At 42.3% G+C, this 20,515-nt stretch overlaps 1 protein-coding gene across 2 annotated transcripts in view; it reads left to right on the forward strand.

Annotated features, from left to right (window-relative positions):
* Positions 1–20,515, forward strand: part of SLC15A4 (solute carrier family 15 member 4) — a 29,776-nt gene that overhangs the window by 5,266 nt on the left and 3,995 nt on the right. For both annotated transcript variants that reach the window (XM_025195790.1, XM_025195793.1), the window contains exons 4-6: positions 5,748–5,916; positions 10,095–10,250; positions 18,120–18,278. In XM_025195790.1, coding sequence (XP_025051575.1) covers positions 5,748–5,916; positions 10,095–10,250; positions 18,120–18,278 — 484 coding nt within the window. The remainder of the gene's footprint in view (positions 1–5,747; positions 5,917–10,094; positions 10,251–18,119; positions 18,279–20,515) is intronic.

Raw genomic sequence — 20,515 nt, forward strand, 5'->3', positions numbered from 1 at the left:
TGGAGTCAGGCAAGAAACCAGTGGTATTTTAATAATTGCCTACTAGACTTCCTGTGGACATGATTATATGTCCACAGGAAGTCTACTTTTGGGTGCCTGCCACTTTAAGGGCTGGAGCAGGCAACCAGCAGGTGCTTGATTAGGGCGGCCATTTTAAAAGTAAGATCAGCCAGGCAGAGCCGGCAGAGTGTTGCTTGCAGCCGAGAGACGCATCACCCGGCTGAGCTGAGGCTCACAGCATCCTGGAGGTAAGGGCAGGAGCTATGGGGGATGGTTTGGAGGCTCCTGGTCCTGGGCATGACCTAAAACTTGACCCTGTTGGGGATGGATGGCCTGGTGGGGCTCCTGGTGGCCTGGGAGCCCCCAGCAAATGCTAGGCCAGTTACCACCCCGGTGAAAGGCAGGTCAGGGTGTCTTAACAGCCCCTCCCCCCCCCATCTTGGGTGGGTTACATCTAGCAAGTGGGGCCAGGCACAGCTGAAGCTACCTGAGCCCACAGGGGATTGTGACCCCAGAGGCCCCAGGAAGGGACAGAAGTGTAGCCCCAGAGAGGGGGCCCTAGCATGGCCCCAGAGAGAAGACAGGTTTATAGCCCTAGGGAAGAGGACAGAGTTGTGTAGGCCTGAAGGGCTGTGCACAGGGGGGGACTGAACAGGGAAGTAGGCCTGAAGGACTACTTCACAGTTAGGGCGGCTAGGAGCTGGAACCAACTTCCAAGGGAGGTGGTGCTGGCCCCTACCCTGGGGATCTTTAAGAAGAGGCTGGATACTTACCTGGCTGGACTCATTTGAGTCCCGTTTTTGTTTTTAGGGTGTGTGTTGTTGGGGTTTTTTTTTTTTTTTGGTTGTTCTCCCGCCCTGGCGGGGGGTCGGGCTAGAAGATCTATTAGGTCGCTTCTGACCCTGAAACTATGAAACTATGACAGTCCCAGGCAGAGCCAACCAGGGCAAATCAGCTTGTGTGGGGCCCCACCCCAATCCCGCATGCCCTGGTTGTGAAGAAGCCTCTGCCATCAGTGGCGGCAGCACTTGGAGGTGGGGGGGCGGTACCAAATGGCCGGATGCAAAGCCGGTGGCAGTGGTGCAGTAGCCATGGCCACTCCGCCTGGCTCTGTGTGGGAACCGAGGCCATCACCCCAATTCACCCCCCCCCCCCTAGGGACGGCCCTGGTCCCAGGGGTATGTTGAATAGGGCCAAACTGGGAGTAAGCCTGAAGGACACCACAAGGGCCAGACCCATGAGTACTTCCTTGCGAGAATGATGAGAAGACCCTAGAATGGGGTATGGTGTAGAGGCCCCAGAGTGGGCATAGTAGGAACCCATGTTGGGACAGAGGCCAAAGTATGTCCATGGATGCCTGAGGCCATAGTTTGGGCCAGAGGCTGAGTGGGAGGGGGGAAGGGGGGGGCTCAGCTAAAGAGTTAGGGACAAGTCCTGACACCGGTAAGTCCTCCACTACTAGAAGGCCGAGTGTGGGTCAAAAGTAAGACCTAAACATTGAGCATAATGACCTGCTGCTCCAGGGAGGGAGTGAGAATCCCTATGAGACCCTGGAGCACCAGCCGTAGTGTCAGTTACGAACATCGTGGCTGTCCTCTGCGAGGCACGGGCCACCGTATTGGGAAGGTTCAGAGCGGTGGATAGTGCCCCCTGGCATCAGGGCCTGTAATGGGTAGTCTCCCACATTTACCACCAGTAAAACATTACAGCAAAGTCATGGCAGGCAAGATTAGGCAGACTGCCCCATAGAGGCAGGTGGGCAGGCTGACTGGAGATATGGCCCCAAGCGTGCCCCCTGTCACAGGGTTGTTAAAAAGCTAATGTCCAATCTGTGCTAATACTCATTGTTGCCGTCAACAGTGGGAGATTTTGAAGGAGTCTAGGTGTAGACAAGATTTGATGTTGAGAGAATGGCAAAATTTTTATTACTTAGCTTGATGGAAGTCAGTCTTCTGGGAGGCATGCCACAAATTAGCCCCACGTCATCTCCAAGTGCTACTCTGATCCCCTTCCTGCTTCGTGCCCCACACAGAAGCTGCCCATGCCACAGGTTGGCCACCCCTGACCTAGCTTATTAAGAGGTAAGCTTTATGCTTGCCTATTCTAATTCTAACTTTGTACAAGTCAGAGTCAAGTGATTATTGGCTAATACATATAGGTTTGTAGGAAACTAACTACCATGCTGGAAGTTCAGTTAAAGCTTATTGTCTGTTTCATTGTATTTTATATTATGAAATATGAGCTGATTTGCACTGAGTGGTCAATGTGTTTTTTGTGTTGTTTTGGGGGTGGTTTTGTCTTTTTTAACTTGAGCATTCTGGAGAGCTATAGCAGCACTGCTTTTCCTGTTTGAACTCTAGAAAACGTCCATCTCTTGGTAACTTTAAGTATTTTCACACGCTCATTAGCCAACTTGGGATAGAAACTTAACATTTAAAGATTGGCTCTGCATTTGAAGCACTCAGAAATTGAAGTGTGTTTCATTCTGATGATTTGATTTTTTTAAACCCACGTTTAGTTCTGTGAATCTTATTTATCTTCTGCATACAGCCTCTCCCAAAGCCTGACTGACTTGGGCAGATATGGGAGGAGGTAATTCTAAATATGGAATTTTTAATATCCTGGGTTTAAAATTGTATGGCTTTGGGGTGAGTCCTAGACTTGAACGCAGTTGCTGGCAAAGTGAGATGCTTTTTATGTCAACGTTATCTTATAGAATCCTCCTTTGACCAAAATATTGGCTGGAGAATTATATTTTTGAGCATACTTTAAATTGTCAGTAGCTGTTGGCTTTTGTGGTTTGAGTAACATTCACAGTGAAATCACTGCCGTTTGGTAGGCTGAATATTCCAAATGCTATATTTTTTAAGTTGTGTAATATACTTGTAGTGCTTCATTGAATATTTTTGCCATAAACAGATTCTGAATATCCCAAAGATCAGTAGAACTTACCATTCATATAGACTAGGAGTCTGACTTGCTCAGTCTTGCAAATTGGAAAGGATACAGGCATTTCACGATATACTGTATTCATTTGACAGCTGTAATTTAATTTTAATTCTATTTTGTATTACATAAAATCATTTCTACTATTCTATGACGCACTTATGAAAAGTCATCAACTTAATAATTGATCTATAGCACCTGGTTCTTAAATATTTCTCATGTCTAGGGTAGGAACAATGAGCAGTGCTGTCAAACTCGTACATCATTTTATTTTGGAAGCAAAATAAACAAGCAGGAAATATCTAATTGCCTTGAATCAGTTTTTTAGCATACATGTCATTAATATTGGCTTTGATTGCTGTTCTAAATGCATCTTGGTATATATTAATTAAAATAACGTGTAAGCTTTTGTTTACCAGATTTGAGTGGCACAATCGATCATTCCACAGACAGGTGTTCCATGACTAATAGATCTTAATGGCAGAAAAGCTCCCACAGGATAATGATTTTCCATTCCTCAAATTACAAGATGTAAACAGAGCAAATGCCAGATGATCCTAATGCCCTTCTCCGCCAAAAGAAGGCAGTGTTGAGCCTGGTTTTTTTTGCCATCTGCTATTGCACTTATTTTCATTGGTGATAGTTCAAAACAAAGCCTGTATCAGTAGCCCCAGCATTTTGCTAGCCTATGCGCATCAATACTGTATTCAACTGCATATTTTGCAGTTCTCCTGTATATTCTGTCAACCTCAGTACTAACCTTTTAATTTCCTTTTGGTTATGAGAAACATTGGAGGGTCTTTTGGGTAATGCATTGTCTGTGAGTGGGGACTTAGTGAATTTGCAATTTTGCTGATTCTGCAAAATCTGGCATTGCCGGCAAAATCTAGGCAATGCCCACGAAATTTGCAGAGGGGAAAAAAAATCTTATGGAAAAACTTATGAAAAAATGATGGCTTCTCAGAAGGAGCCAGCAGTACTCACACTGGCAGCCCACCTGGGCAGAAAAGAGGGTTGGAGGACTGCTTTCTCAAAGGGTTGCCAACAAACTGGCTGCCAGGGGCAGGGCCTCATTTGATAGGCAGTCCTTGCAGCCAGTCAGAGGCGTGGTGGGGAGGGGGCTGCTGCACCCTGCCTATGAAATGGCTGCTGGGCCCTGTGTTCTGCCCATGAAATCAGCAAACAGCTACTGCGAGTTAGGTCCCTATTTACGCTATGCGAGGCTTCGGTCACCAATTCGATTTGGAGGAGATTCGGCCCAGTTTTGGCAGCCAGATCTCCGAGTCTGAATCAAATTGGGAGACCCGTTAAAAAGTCCAAATTGAATCCGAAACCTCTGAATCGATTTGGTGACCAAAGTGTGCCCTCCCCCCCCAGCTTGGCACCCACCCAGCAGCTGCCCCATGGCATGGTTGCAGTACGGCTCAGCAAGTTGCCTCACACTGTCTGGGAGCTGGGGATGAGTGCTGGCAGCCTCCAGGTGACTGCTGGAGCCACCCCCATCCAGACAGTCCGTGACACCCTGCCGAACCACACTGCACCCACGCGATGCCACAGCTGCGATCCTCACTGCCCCACACGGCACGGGGTGGCTCTGCCATGAGCCCTCAGGCCCTGATCTCTGTTGCTGCAGCCGGTGAGTGCAGGGCTTTAAAAAAAAAAAAAAAAAAAAAAAAAAAAAAAAAAAAAAAGCAGCAGCCAGGAGGCTGGGGTTGGGTGGGGAATGGAGCTGGACAGGGCAGCCATGGGGGTTTCTCTCCCCGGCCGATCTGAATCGTCGCCGAATCTCTGATTCTGATTCAGCCGAATAGAATGGGGACAGTGATTCAAATTACCGAATCGAATTGCTGTCCTCCGAATCGTCTGAATCCGAATTGATTACTTCCCTATTTGCACAAGCCTAGTCCCTATCCTGAGAGTCCAGTGTTGAGGACCACTGGCCCAAATAGAAGTGCTTTAAAATTCAGAGTCCATTTTGGAAGTGGTTGCCATTCACAGGGTTAAACTGTACATCCTTACTCTAGTTTGATGCTGAATATACAGATTTTTCAGGATAAAGTAAAGCCCTTACTGTTTTAGATTGTTCCATTAGTGCCTGTTGGCTACAATGTTGCACATTCTGATTTTCTTAAACTACATCCTTATTGGGCACAGGTGAATAAGTCAGCTGATTCTTTACAGCTACACTGACACCAGTTCAGCTGAGATGCTTACTCCATTTGGTAACACTCTTACTATGCCAACCATAATTGCAGTGCACTGTCACTTTTAAAGCAGATCTCCACTGATTTCTGGAAAAAGTGTTTTTGGAGGATGACTTTTTTGTTTGTTTACTGTCACACTTCTTTGCTTACCACCCTCTTTCCTCACACTTCTATTGTTGGGATTATTAGGTTTGACAAAAGGTAGTGATGTAGAAGACAACTTGGCTTCTTATAATCTCAACTCTGAACATTTAACATTGAAAGAAGATGTTCACGTAGGCCTGTTTAGCAGTGGAAAGTCTGCCAAGCTCGGCCCAAATGGGGATGCTTCCTCTAAGTAGGAACATGCAGTGCTACCTCAGCTACTAGAGGGAACCCCTATCTTTATTCTTAAACCACTAGGAATTTAAAGTACCAGGACAAAATAAAACATGAAAAATTGAGCTAAGAAAAATATATTAAACCTGATTATTGAGAAAAGATTGAAATAACCTCTGGCCACGAAATGTAGTGCATGCTTCAGTTTCTTTTGGGACTTTCAGTATTTCCTGAAAGAATAGTTTGTTTTTGCTAACCTAATTTGTCTGCTTTTTTCAGTTTCCAGCTGCCTGGTTGACTATGTTTGATGCAGTGCTCATTCTGATTCTAATACCTGTAAAGGATAAATTGGTAGACCCTGTTCTGAAGAGGCATGGTTTACTCCCATCATCCTTGAAGAGGATTGCAGTTGGAATGTTCTTTGTGATGTGTTCGGCATTTGCAGCTGGTAAGGAAGCAATTTAGGCATACATTTGTCCAATCGCTTCTGCAGGGAAGCCTGCTGTGAGTACCTCCTGTGGCTTCCAGGATCTTGATGGGTGCTCAGGAGGCCCCTGCTCAAAGTAGTTTGGATGCAGCTATGATGCATACCATCCTTTATTGTTGCTTATCATAAGGTGTACACAGCTACTTCCATTTCAGTGCTACTTGTGCCTGAAACAAAGTTTTTTACATGGTGGCAGTTTAAGTAATGACTTCCAGGACAGAAGATGCTTATTCTCCAATAAGTGACTATTAATGTTCAAGTCAAGCATGCTGTAGTAACAAAAGAGTTACTTGTATAATCTCTGATACCGCCTCTGTGAAGGCCTTAGTCTGTACTATTTTACTGCTTGAAGAAAGCGTTCCATCTGAGTTTGAAGCTTCAAATCAATAAAATAAATATGAAATCTGCTATAGTCTTAAGTATTATGGAAACCATAAAGAAATGTCACCTGACCTTAATACTCATTAAAGTCAAAATTTAAGCATAGGCACGCTAGGATGCCTACATCAAATCAGCATTTGTCTCTGTCCGTCAGATTTCAAAATATCGAATACACTGAAATGCTGTTTAAAACGGTTTGCCTTCAGTTGAAGTAATAAAGTTGGCTTATTGCTGAGCAAGACTTTTCTCCTACTTTGGCTTTTTTTTTTTCCCCCTCTGCCTTAATGTTCCCTAATGTTTGGAAATTATTGTAGTGTAAAATAGCTTAGCTGTAGCATGAAGGGAAAAAGATGGCATCTCTGTTAAAATCATAAATCATCTGCTTTTGAGAATGATTTAAAGTTGTTAAGCACTGCTGATGTGGAACTGAACATCTCTGAGCAATGCTTCATAGAACCTATAGCCTTCACCTAGTATCCGTATAATGAACATATTGATAAAGCATTATAGCGTTAAATAAATTAATCTTAGCACTTGTAATCTCCTATATTTTAGAGAGGGGGACACTTTATAGGGCTATTAAGGTTTCTCTCAATGAGAGAAGTAATTACCTTATTAGGCCAAGGTCATTTTTATATGCGGGCAAGTAAAGTTCTGTCTGCAAAGTCATTTAAACTTAAATGACTCAAAATACAGATTATTTCTTTTATTCCAAATGTTCCCCTCTGCCAGTAGGGGGCAACGGTGACAAAAATGTTGCTCCTCAGTCTCAGGAATAGAACTTATCAGAATTTTTAACCGATTTCAAAATGCTTTTCTTTCTTTACTAGTTGGTCTATATACTGTTTTTGAACTATAATTATGTTGCAGAATGGTCCAGTGTAGCAGAACTGAACTTTTTCAGATGAGCTCTGGTACTCATTTCTGTCCCAGGTGTTTGATAATCTATAAATCCCACCTTTCTTTTTCTTTCTCCAGCAGAAGTTCAGTTTCAGTTTTGGAGCTAAAATAATGACAGTTATTATTGTAGAGGGAGAAGCTCCCAACTGGCCTGAATGAGTGATGATGTTTTTATCATGTTATCTTATAAAAACTAATTCGACTCCTAAGCTGTGTCATAGCCACCCGAGCACCTATTAACGACAAATCTTGATGAAACTATGGAGCAGTACGAAGACACTGATAACTTAAATTTACCGTCCTAGAAGTAACTTAATGATTTGTTTGCTTTATTTCCATTTTGGCATGCTTGTCTAACTTGCAGTAGTTTAATACTATTTAGGCTGCTTGTTATATTGTTTAGATTATTTTAAATATCTTATAAATTGGGTGAGAATACAACCTATTAGATTTAATGAACATCTGCCGTGCTTCATGCATTTTATCGTAAATTCTGAGTAGCAGTATTTAAGGTTATTCAACTGGAAAATCAACTTCATTTATAGGTTTTAAACAATTACAGCAAGAACTTAATCTTTAGAGTTTTAATAGTTACAAAAATCTTAAACTTGAAGGCTTACACTTTCAAAAATGGCCGAGCAAAGAATGATAGACACCGGCTTATAAAATATTCAGACAAATTTAAGCAAAGATAGTTTGAATCAGAAGCTTCAGAAACAGGAGTACCTTCTTGGTGGCTAAGTGTCTGCTAAAGTTGCTTATAGCTTGAAGAATATAGCATAGTCATACCATATGTCTTTGAAGCAAAGTTATTTCACGCTATTGTATATATGAGAATGAAATTTCAGCCAAGGCCTTAACTGATTATGCAGCATAGTGTTTAAAAACATTCTAAAACTTCAGTGAGAAGCTAAATTATGAGCTCTTGAATTGCCATATTTAAAAAAAGATAAAAGTTTTAAGTTCATTACATTTTTGCAGCTAAGTATGTAGCATGATGCATTGAAACATCCTTGGATAGTTGGTGAAAAATACCTAAAATTACAATAGGCAAATGTGCAGCTAAAAAAAGAAGTGGGGGATATCTTGAAGAGATGATACTTTTGGCACTAGTGATACTGCGATCACAACAATTCCTACTCTGAGAATCAAAACATTGTGTGTTTTATGCTTTTTGAAAGTGGCAACATCTTAACTGCCCCTTTGAACACATTTTAGCAGCAAGAGTGCTGGAGGAGTTTCAGGAGTAATATGTTGATTTTTCTGCACTTGCCTTTTAAGTGAGTTTCTTTACTGGAATTGAGCTACCAAGAATGAATAAACTTGTGAGATAATACAGGAGTTGTAGAAATCAGGGGTCCAGAACTGCAGCAATCAGTTCTGTCGCCACATCCCCACAGCCAAATTTCTGGACTGGTGGAGAGCCCCATGGGCCGGACGACATGGCCCCATTGGCCAGATCATACCAGCGCAGAGTCACCCTGCACCAGATCTGGTACACAAGTTTGGCTAATTCATGGAATCATGCTACAGTTTCTGGTGTGCGGACTTGCATCAGCATTTAGGATTGTATCCACAAACTGACCCTATGTGTTAAACTTATGCTGGATCAGGCCTGCAGACCCCACTACACATGGGATCTGGACTAGGCCACAGGACCACAGTTTGAGCACCACAGGTCTATCTAGTTTACCTAATTTGGCATTTGGTGTTTTTGGGCATGTGCGATTGGCAGTATATATAGCAATAATCTACTTATCTTGTAATGGAAACTAGAATTGGAGAAATTGGCTACCAGAGTTTAATCGTTTTTGCTTACCCTCTGTATAGATGATGTCGTAGATATTCCATGCAACATGGATGACTGTTTTTTATTAGGATTATACATCACACCAAGTATCAAGTCCATTTTTGATCCTCTTAAGACTGAAGCTGGCTGACCCTGATAAGCACTAGGGTGGGAAGCCTATATATGTACTACATGGAAGTGGCTTAATGATTTAGAAGGTGCAGTTCTTCCTGTTGGATCAGTAATGAGCTATTATACCAAGTTGTTGGACTGTGGGGTTCCAATACTGAAGGTGACTTCTTCAGGGTTAAGCATGAAGTAGAAGTTTTGGTCACTCACGGTAATTAGATGTTATGCATCCTTCATAATAGTAGGCCTAAATTCAGTGTGCACACTGCTTACCAAAATTCCCTTGCAGTTGCAGCTGAATGAGATTCATATCCTGCTCTAAATTGTCCTATTGCGCTGAGCACTGTTGAACAGTTTGCTTTATTTCACAGTTAAGTGTCTGTATTTCATTGTTTTGTAAAGTGATTTCTATGTATGATACAGCTTTTAAATCAAGGTGTGATGAACTTTTTGGTTGAAAGGTGCTAAATAAACATAAGTCATGATCATATTTATAGTAGTTTATTGGTAAAAGGTGTTAATGTTGCACAAGTGATCATTTTGGTAAGTAAAATGCTTCCTGATTTACTACCTTCATGCTTGTAGATGCAATAATTCAACTCTGCAGAGAAATGGCAACAATGAGACTGCTTTAAAAAAAAAAAGTTTGTATGAGAATATTTGAAGTAATGCATGTGAAACAGTAAGGATATGTGTAATCATAGCTGATAAATAAAAATAGAATCTCTTAAGTTATGGGAAAAGAACTGTATTTCCTGAAACAGTTGTAAAAGTAGAATATGCTGTGTTTTATGTGAGAATATCAGGAAATACATTTTCCTTAATAGTCTGTAAGCTTTTATTGCATAATTGCCAGGTAGCAACTGGGTCCTATATACTTCGAAATGTGAACAAACAGTTTTTGCATTTGGGAACAATCCTTTTCCTGTTTGCCTCCTAGGAATTCTAGAAAGCTACAGGCTTAAAATGGTAAAGGTTAAGACAATTAATCAGACTATCGGAAATGTTACATATCATGCTGCTGATTTGCCTGTGTGGTGGCAGGTTCCTCAATATGTGCTGATTGGCTTCAGTGAAATATTTGCAAGTATAGCAGGTAAGATTTTTTTTTTTTTTTTTAGTCTTCCTCTTCACATACCTTTTGTCTGGCCATTTAGTTTTGAAATACTTTACAACTAGAACATAATAAATATTTTCAAGGGAAAGAATTCAATTATCATAGGGTATGTGGGTTCCAACCATAACAGATTGCATGTAATTGTTTGGACATTTACTATTTATATTCGCAAAATAGTTAAAAATCAGTATTTCAATAGGGTGTGAGCATATATTAAAAACCATAGAGGGACAATAAGATTTAAATAAATATCAACAGCATCAGGAAATAAAAAGTATGCCTCTGGTGCAATTTGTTAATAGCCTTCATTTTTTATTTAAAAAAAACAAACCTGATAAGATGCTTGAGGAAAATTTGGATTTTTTAAAGAATATGGCATAAATTGTTAGAAAAAATGTTTAGAATCCACAATCAAGATCTCTGGAAGGAAAGGAAAGAACAAGTGTATCCCAGTAAAGAGAGCAGTTTTTTTAACTCTTTTCCAGTAAACTCCTAAATGCAGTTGTCCTCCTTGCTACTCTTCTCTTTTTAAAGAGAGGCAGAGAGGAATATGACATGAATGAGTAGCAGCAGCTGAAATTCAGAACAATCTGGAGCTTAGTATGATCCCAACCAGTGAATGGCCACATTTGAAGCTTGAGCATTAACCTGCTTGCACAGACCTGTGAGTGCATGCTCAGAATCTTGTTGAATATTTTTATTGTAATCATTAGTGGGTAATTAAAAACAAAACAACTGCCCCTGTTTTCCTCCTCCTTCCTCCTCCTCTACTCAATGGTAGGGCCTTATTCTGTACTTTTTCTGTAGGAGAAACTTCCAGCTGAGGATATTTTTTTATTTGTTTATTTTTTTGCTACTGTTGTGAGATTTCTGCTTAGAGCTAAACATAAAATGTTAAATTAATAACTGGCTGTTAATTTAACTTTTTCCCTTCAAATACCTGTACAACTGAGATAAAATATAGTTCTTCTGCTTAACCACTCCCTTATGATAAGATTTCCTGCATTGTTTTCTGCATATTAAGCTACTTTCCCCCCCTTCCCATCTTGAACAAATCAATGGACTAGATCTGCAGCTTGGTCCTTGAAACAGGGCAGTCCCATACCTTGTTTGTTTCCATGAAGAGCTTAGTCCATCAGTCTTCCATATCCATCTGTCCTGCTTTCATGTTACTGCTGCTAAGACCTCCTGAGAGGGTGGGTCTGGGTTTTGGTGCAGAAAAGAGTGGGGGGGAAATGCACTCTGAAATGCTGTGAAACAGCGTTATGCAATTGCCTTACTGGGCAATAAACATACAGTCTCTGGTCATCTTTTACAGTTCAAAAGTTCATGAAACTGTCCCACAGCATGTACAGATCCACCATGTTCAAATATTAGAGTTACTGCATCAGAGGCCACTTTGGCAGTCAGCAGATTCCTACCGTTGCCTACTTGGTACTGCTCCATTTTCACAACTCTCAGCTCCCTCGAGCACGTGTTGCCATGTTAAGCTTTCTACCTACAAGTTGGTTACTTTCAACTCATTTTGCCAACTGCAACTTTCTCCTTAACTTCCATGACATAATTTTTTCCCACTGTTTTCATGTTTGACTACAAATTTGTTTAACTTAAGAATTTAATAAGGGGTCCTCCTCAGATGATGCAGGTATTCCTTTACTGTTTTTTTCCCTTATTAGTAGATCAAAACTACTCATCTAGTCTGGGACTGTGTTGGGCTAGAGCAGTGATTCTCAAACTGGGTTCCATGCCACCCTTGCTTGCACTGAGATCCTTTTGAGGGTGCCATGTAGTGTGTTCAGTTTGCAGACATGATTCAGAAGATTAAGCCCAGAGATTTTCAAACGGGAATCCATAGTGTTAAAAACATTCTGACCTCTTGTGGTCTTTCTGGGTTCTTTGCAACAGATTTGCTCTTTTTATTTTTTTCTGTAGTCAAAAGACAAGTGAAAACTAAGAACTTGCACTTTCCAAGGGGAGCCTTGAGACTACAGAGGTTGAGAACCACTTGGCTGGAGGAAAACAAGTTTAGTACAAAGCCGAGTTGTCAGGTGGTTAAAGCACCAGCTAACAGACCTGGCCTTGTCACAGTAAATGTATAGGACAAGGCTTAATGGCTTAACCTCCCTCTAACTAATTGTATAATTGGGATAGTTCCTTTAATTCAGAAGGGTGCGAGACTTATGACAAACTTCCTTTTAAGAGCCCTAGTGGGGTAGTGCAGTATAGTTCCCTGCCCAATCTGCTGCTCTGCTTTCTGCTTCTTGCCCTCTTGCTCTGTGTTGCCTGCCTTCTCCCCAACTGCTCTGCACCAAGCAGACACAGAAGCTGCCCATGGCACTTGTACCACAGGTTGACCACCCTGTGTTAGTACATACCTAGTACTCTAATGGCAGCTTCTAACTCTTCTGAATCACCCACTGGAATTCATACATTTAGAAAGCTTCTTTAGTTGTAAAGGTTTAAGTCTTAAGTTTTACTGTCTTTCACAGACAGAAAGTAGCGTGTAAAGCAGTAGTTGCTTAGCAACTTTTTAGGGGTCAAGTGAACTAAATCTGAATTTTGATTCACAGGTGACTTGCAGGAAACATCTGTGTTCTTTTCAAAGAACGTGCTCTGTTCCTTGTACGCATTTTCCTTTCTCCTTTTTGGCCAGAACTATTGGCATTATAATTTTTCAAGAAAAAACTAGCAAATGCATAGTTTGTCAAAGAGTTGGTACTTTTAAAAAATAAGGCCATGCATCCTGCTTATGCTAGGCCCTTAAGTTTCCTTATGCGAGTACACTGTGAGTCTTTTGCACTTGCTGCAGCTGCAACAGCTTTTCAGCTTCAAAAACTGTTTGTTGGCCAAGTGTTAGGGGGAAATGTGAAAAATCCTGTTTGAATTGGTATTCTCTACGGACCTTAATTACTTTATATATTACCCTTTCATTCTGTTTAACAAAGCTTTATTTCAATTTTTTCAATGTTTTATCTAATTAAATAACTAATAACGGTAAGAAGGCACCTCAGGATTGAGCGGTGTGTGTATATACTCTAGAAACGTGATATTTGAATTGGATGGGAGCATTCCTTGTACTCTGGGATTCAGTTTGAAAAGGTAAAGGAAATGGTTACAAAGCTGCAGTGGCTTGAAAGCATTTTTTTTGTGAAAGAACTAAATATCTTAAGAACTGAAACATAAGTTTGTTTTTGTTTACGGTACAGCTGAGCATACTTTTATTAAATCACATTAGTTTCACTTGAGGTACCTTTAAAAAGATGACACACATTGCATTAATCTTTTGTATTATTCCCTGCAATCCTCTTAAAGAACCCTTATTTAGCTGGGAATCATAATCTCACATGACAACACCAACTAGAGGGTTTAATTTCAAAACTGCTTGTTTGAGGTAGCATGAAATTGTTATCAATGGCTGCCAGCAGGCAAGAATTTCTCTGAAGGCAAAGAAAAGATTTTGTTTTCTTTATGCCAGATTAAATATTAGAGCTACTAGGTACATTATTCAGGTTCAGAAGCATGAATCATTTTGTGGCAGAGAAGGGTAGCAATGTGTACCCATTTTGGTTTTTTCCAGAGGTAACATTTAAGTCCAATATTCTTATGAAAGGAACTGGTTTAAAAAAAAAAAATCAGCCAGGGTTTCTTTTAGGCGGCATACAGCCATTCACTTCTATTGTTAAGATTTTTTGGAGAAAAATCTCACTCTTGGAAAAATAGCCCAGGAGCTGGAGTATAACGTGTTTTATAGCTCTTGGCTGGGCAGTTCTCCAGCCAGGGGACACATGAAGCCACCCCACCCTTAAGGAAGCCCCTTACTTGACAACCTGTTCTCTCTCTTGCCTGGGAAAGGGGCCGGCTGTAAATAGGCAATCCGCCCACTCCCCCCCCCCCCCGCCCCCCCCCCCCCCCCCCCAACTCTCCCTCTGGTTTTAAATCATCTTGTTTGCAGCCCAGATGAGTTGCATGTAGGGTGACTTGAAGGTAGATGCACAGTGAGGCAGGGGCTGGGAACAGCTACCCTAGTCCTGGGGTCCCTACTCTGTAGCTTCTAAATTGCTGAGTGTGCCACACAGCTGATCCATGAAACTTGGGCACTGGTAGCTTCCCTAAGCCTGGTTCCTGATCCCTCTCCCTTTCTAGTCTACAGGAGAGGCAGGAGGAGCTTCCCCCTGCACCTTCTAAAGACTGGGGTGACTCCAGCCTCCAGAAGGCACCGAAGGCTTTCCTTTAGCTCTGCTCAAGGAGGAGTTGAGCTTTGGGGAAGTGTACAAGCGTTCACTCTCCTGGGAGAAACTTGCCCCAGGAGCCAGTTCTGCCTGAATTGCAGTTGGGTTATTTGTTTTTTCCCCAGAACAGCCATTTTTGGTCGGGGAGAAACATTATAAACACTTGTTTCTACCAGGAGAACGGAGCCTTACCCTGTGAATTTCAGTTTAAACTGTGCAACTCATACCATTGCTAGTCACTTGACAGTCTCTGCTACTTTGGCAGCTTGACAGCTCCAGTCATTTAACGAACAGCTATGTGATTAGGGTAGTCTAATGCAAACAACTGGCTGTATATTATTAGTGTCTGGCTGAATGGTTCTTTTTATGGGACAATTACTAATTGCAATTAGTGGCCCAATGGCTAAGTTTCTAGCATTTTTTCCCTCTTAGCCCCTTTTCTAAGTGTATTTCCTACAGTAAATTAAAGGGTTTTTTTTCCTCATGCATGTGACTTGTAACTTAGCTGGTAGTCTCATTCTTTTTTTTTTTTAAGTGCATTGGAGCCCCTATTTGGACTTCTGGATAGGGTTCTTCAAACTCTTCTTCAATCACAGAGAGGTTACTCTTGTCCCACTTAAAATGCATTTAGTTTTAAGTAAGAGAGAAATGTGATTCTAGTTCTCTCTGACCTGGCTGGTTGACCCACATGCCTTGAAGCCTGACTTCTTTCCGTAAAGGGAAAAGTCATTTGTGTACAAGGCAAATATTCCTTCATGTGGATTTTTTCATGGAGTTAGTCTCCCTACTTCAATTTACCATGATGCCTCTTTTTGCAGAGAGAGAGAGTTAAGAAAGACCTTAGAGATGTTTGAGTGATGTAGCCATGATGGTCCTGAAGAGATTCAAGAGGCAAGGATTTTTGTGCGCAGTAACTTTTATTGGACCAATTGAATGGCTGGGATATATTTAAATCGGCTTTTGAATGCAGTGCTTTCTTCATGTCTAAGCAAACAGTAGGCACAGCTAAGGTTAAATATTAGGGGTGTGTGAAGCGGGCCCTATTTGATTCGGATTTGGATTCAGCCCGAATCGAGGACCGTGATTTGGTTAGTTGATTCGGATCACTGTCCCTGATTCGATTCGACTGAATCTGAAGATTTGATGCTGGTTCGGACATAGACGCAGCTTTAAATGTTTTTTTTACATACTTGGAGGTACCAGCACAGCTTGTGAAAGCTGCGATGCTGGGGCGCGTGGAACATCCCACAGGAGAGCGGGGGTCCCTCCACATGCTCAGCAACGAACCTGGAAGTGGAGCGACAGTACTTCTGGGTCTGCCGGGGAGCATGCTAGGATGCCCCCCGTACCCTCTTGGCTCGGTGATCAGCTGCAGGGGGATCCTGGGTGCCCCCCCCCAGACCCAGGAGCCACCAGTCGCCAAGCCAGGGAGGCCCCCTGGCATGCTCTCCTATGGACCTGGAAGTGGACCGGAAGTGCTTCTGGTCCACTTCCAGGTCTGCTGCCAAGCATGCTGGGGAGCCCCCCATGGTCCTGGGGGACACTCCATGTGCCCCAGCATTGCAGCATTCACGAGCTGCCTGGTACCTAGAGGTATGTAGAAAAAAAGATGTAAAGCCGTGTTTATGTCCGAATCACTTAATCTTTCCAAAGTGATTCGAAGGGTTCCAATTCGATTCGGATTTGGAGATGTCTGCATCTATCTCTTGACTTTTATCTATAGACCAGATCTTGACTGCAGTTCTGCAGAGAGGTACGCCAGTATGTGACTAGCCCTGGCAGTATAGCCTCATTGGGCATTGATACGCATACATTTGTCTGCTGTGATGCGCCGGAGATCCAACAGATTAATCAAGTCTGCTCCACATGCGAGCTGATGTTCTTGGCACTGTCTCTCATATGTTTCCGTAAATGGCAAAATGCATGTCAGGGCTGAGAAAACGGTGGTGATGCGCTTTTGAACTAACACCTTCTGTGTGTCTTGGTTCAAAAGCATGCCACCACCATTTTCTCAGCACTGACACGCATATCATCGTTTATACAAATGCATGCGCCACAGCACCAGGCATTTTTAAAAGCTCCCAATGCTGTAGTGCAAACATGAGTACAAATGCCCATTGGTTTCTGTATGACTTCACTTACTATACAGTTAAGCACATTCAGGATTGGGCCTGTTCCAATATCTCCTGGTGGGATTTAAGCTCTATAGCCTGGGTCTGTTTTTCCAGTTAATCTCACTATTTTGTAAACATTGTTTGTCTGTTAAGCTTCAGTGGGGGAGACTTAAGAAAGATTAACTATCTCCCACCTCCAGACTCGGGAGAGAGATGACACAGGCAGTTGGCTTGCATACAGATTTTACATCCCTGTGCCTTAAGTTGCAATGAAAACATGTACGCACCCAGAAATGCAAAACTGATACAGCTGCATTGCATCCACAAACTCAACAGCGATATGCCTGGATCAGAGAATGGAAACCAAATGATGGAGTCTGGGTCTTACTAACTCAGACTACTCTGTGAGAGTTCATACAAGTAAAAACACCACTGTGGGTCACTTCGGGGCAAGACATCTTCATTAGTAGGTGTGTGGAAAATTTCACCTGGCTTTTCGTTTCAAAGCTGTTCAGTGCATTTCGAGCTCGAAACAGCAAAATCAAAACGAAACAAAAGCCTTTGAAACAGCTTTGAAACAAAACAGGGGAACTCAAACGTTTCAAGTTTCAACACCAGGCTTACTGACTTCAGCGCTGGTCCCAGCTGGCAGCGCCAGCCTCCTGTCATCCAGTAGGCAGATCGGGGGCTCCCTGCACCCTTGGGAGGGCTGTGGGGGCTGTGCTGGAGTCCTCCCCCGGGTGCGGGACCCCGATCTGCCTGCCAGATGACAGACCAGCACTGGGCACAGCCCGCACCCAGCGCCGAGAGGACAGCATCCGTCTCCTCAGCCAGCAGGCAGATCAGAGGCATGCACCTCTGGGAGGTGCTGGCGGGCCCCCGATCTGCCTGCCATCTGACAGGAGCCGGGTGCTGCTGCCTGGGGCCAGCGGGGCCGGGGCAGATGTGATCCTTAAGTACTGTTTGGTGCTCTGTCTACAGGCTACCTAAAATCTGTCTACAGCCTACCTGAAACTAGTTTGCACAATACAATAATGTAGTGTAAACCCCCTATATGAGCTGACTTCAGCGTGCAGGACTTGAATTGCATCTCAGTTGACTCTTATTTTACAGGTCAATTCCAGAAATGTGTGACCTTCTTCAGGCAATGTTTTTAAAAGATCTTGCTAACAAGAGAAAAGTGTTGTACAAGTAAAAATCACTACCATGGCAGTTATTGAATTGGAGAAAAATAAAAGTATCAAATGTTATTTGGTATTCAGTGGCTTGCTATAAATCTTACGTTGGTAAACTCAGAATGTTCAAAGGAACCTAAGGAAGTAAAATAATCTCATTGGAAATCAATGGGATTTAGGTGTCTTAATCCCTTATGGCCCTCTAAAATGTCAGTCCTTGTTCTTAAATGGTGTCATTAGCGGGCACATTGGATTAGTAACAAAGTGCTTTCATTTATTAAAGATTTGATATCTTATCCCTCCACCTCCCTCTTTTCTCTTTGCATACAGGTCTAGAATTTGCATATTCCGCTGCTCCCAAATCGATGCAAAGTGCCATTATGGGGCTCTTTTTTTTCTTCTCCGGGATTGGGTCATTTGTTGGCTCAGGACTGCTGGCATTGGTGTCTATTAAAGCAATTGGCTGGATGAGTAATCATACAGATTTTGGTAAGTTATTTTCAGCATATTGGAGGATGTTGAAATAGAACAGAGCACTTCATTAGAAAGAATTACACTTCAAGGATTGGAAATGTCTTAGCTTGGAAAGTGCTTGAATTTGTAGCTCTGAATGTTAACGTGGCAAAGAAAATTTCAAATTGGATACTGATCTGATTGGAGATATGTTGTTGTAATGGCTGCATTAGAACTTATAAATAGGGACCTACCAAATTTGCGATGTGGATTCTGTGCAATCTGGACAATGCCTGTGCAATCCGTGAAGTGTGCAGCGGGGATGGGACTTGCCAAAAATAAAAAGCTGGCTCCCCAGAGCGGGGGAGATGGCCCAAGATTGCTGCCGACCCCCCTCCCTCCCCCATTTCACCCCTTGCCTCTGGCCGAGAGGGCTGCCTGTCACGTGACCCTGCCCCTCTCCACGAATCAGCAGCAACAGGAAGGGCCAGATGACAGGCAGCCCCTGCAGTCAATCAGCAGCAGGGGGTCGGGTCACCAGAGCCCCTTGCCAATCCTGGGTGGGGGGACGACAGGGCTCTGCTCTCCACTTGCAAAATGGCTTCCCAGGCCTGTGTTCTGCCCACAAGATCGGGGGGCAGCCCCCGTGAATTAGATAGGTCTCTACATGTAGATGTTAATGATCCTAAGAGTTGATTCACGTATGTTTAGCTCTGTTACTGCTTCCCTCACTTGTACATCTGGGGGTGGGTATTGTTCTTGGGGGTATCTCGGAGACATTTAATAGGTGCAGTTGAAAGAAATATTTTGCATTCCCAAGTTTTGTATATGTATCCCAGGAATAAATCAAAATACTCAGCTATCGACTGCAAAGCAATTATGTGGGATTTCAGTTTCCAAGGTACTTGAACAATGACCATAAGATTTATATTTGCATTTGCTCTCAGTTTTATGCTCTTTTACAGCCTAGCCTAAGTCCTGCTATCAGTTGAAATGAAACATAATTGTTGGCACCAGTAGGTGGCACCTTGGGAATTTCATAAAATCCTTTACAACTTCAGTGGCTTGACTAGTTCCAGAAAGAAATGTATGGGCGAAGCTTCCATGAACAACAGTGCTTGCTTAGTGCATTTACTATCTAAAAATGCTGCCTGCATTGTATGTTGGATTTACCCTTTAGGTAGATTGGATGCCATCTAAACTTAATACTGTTAATGCCATAACTTGACATCTTTTATTTTTTTCCCCTTCAAAACCTGTTGGCAAAAAGGATAACCTTTAGTTGTTTAGATGCCTTCGCTAAAACAAATTTAGAATACTGAAAAACGGGAGTTTCTTCAGCTGCACAATAGGGACACATTTAGTTTTGATAATACCACATGGGTTGATGTAGCTGATTGGGTTGATATGCCCGAAAATAGTGGGGAAGAGTAACTTGGCACAAAATAACATTTGTTATTCTTGACATCTTAAATTAAAAGCCTTGTGGCTTTTTTTGTACCTTGTCCATCTTGATTCAACCTAGGTTTTCCGTTAAGCTGTGATAAACCAGTCTGAGAAAAATCAGTGATGCATTTCCCCTGCGTAATAATCCACAGAGGCCTGCTAGATTATTTTAGGACTGTAAATGTGTTGCCCTCAGGTAGTTCTTTGGTCACCCATGCAGAATAAGATGCTGAGTTCGTTTTGTATTCTGTTGGACAGATGTCCGTGTGACCAGATAACCCGACCATTCTTGGCCCTAAATAGCACCTGCGTAGCTTGATCTTCCCTTGCTCTGTGGCATTGCCTCTGAGTCAGGATTGAGGCATACAGCAGGTGGCTTTGGTTTGTGGTATCTTGCATTGCTGCCCTTTCAAGTTTCTAATGTATAAATAGGATTTTTTCTATTGCTATTTTGTGCTTTTTGCACTGTTTGAATACTCTTCCCAACATGAAATTCACTAAATTTGCCAACACTTTATTTTAGAAAATAATCCGTCTTCTAGGGACCATCAGATGTGAGAATGAAGCTTTATGAATGAATAAGCTTTTCATTAAATACTGGAGCATAAATTTAAGGAAATGCAGCAATATAGTAGGGCATTAACTCTTGTTGCCTTTTGCTTTCTCCCTCTGCTTCTAGTTGATAGCAATAGAGCTTACTGTCTGCTGGCACTTAAGTGTTGATTGGTACACTGAAATTATTTCAGTGGTAAAAATTGAGATTTCATGGAGTTAACATCCCATCTCATAAAGGAAAATTACTACTTTTTAAAACACTTCTCTTCAAA

The sequence above is a fragment of the Alligator sinensis genome, unplaced genomic scaffold (assembly GCF_000455745.1).
Source record: "Alligator sinensis unplaced genomic scaffold, ASM45574v1 scaffold628_1, whole genome shotgun sequence".
Classification (NCBI taxonomy): Eukaryota; Metazoa; Chordata; order Crocodylia; family Alligatoridae; genus Alligator; species Alligator sinensis.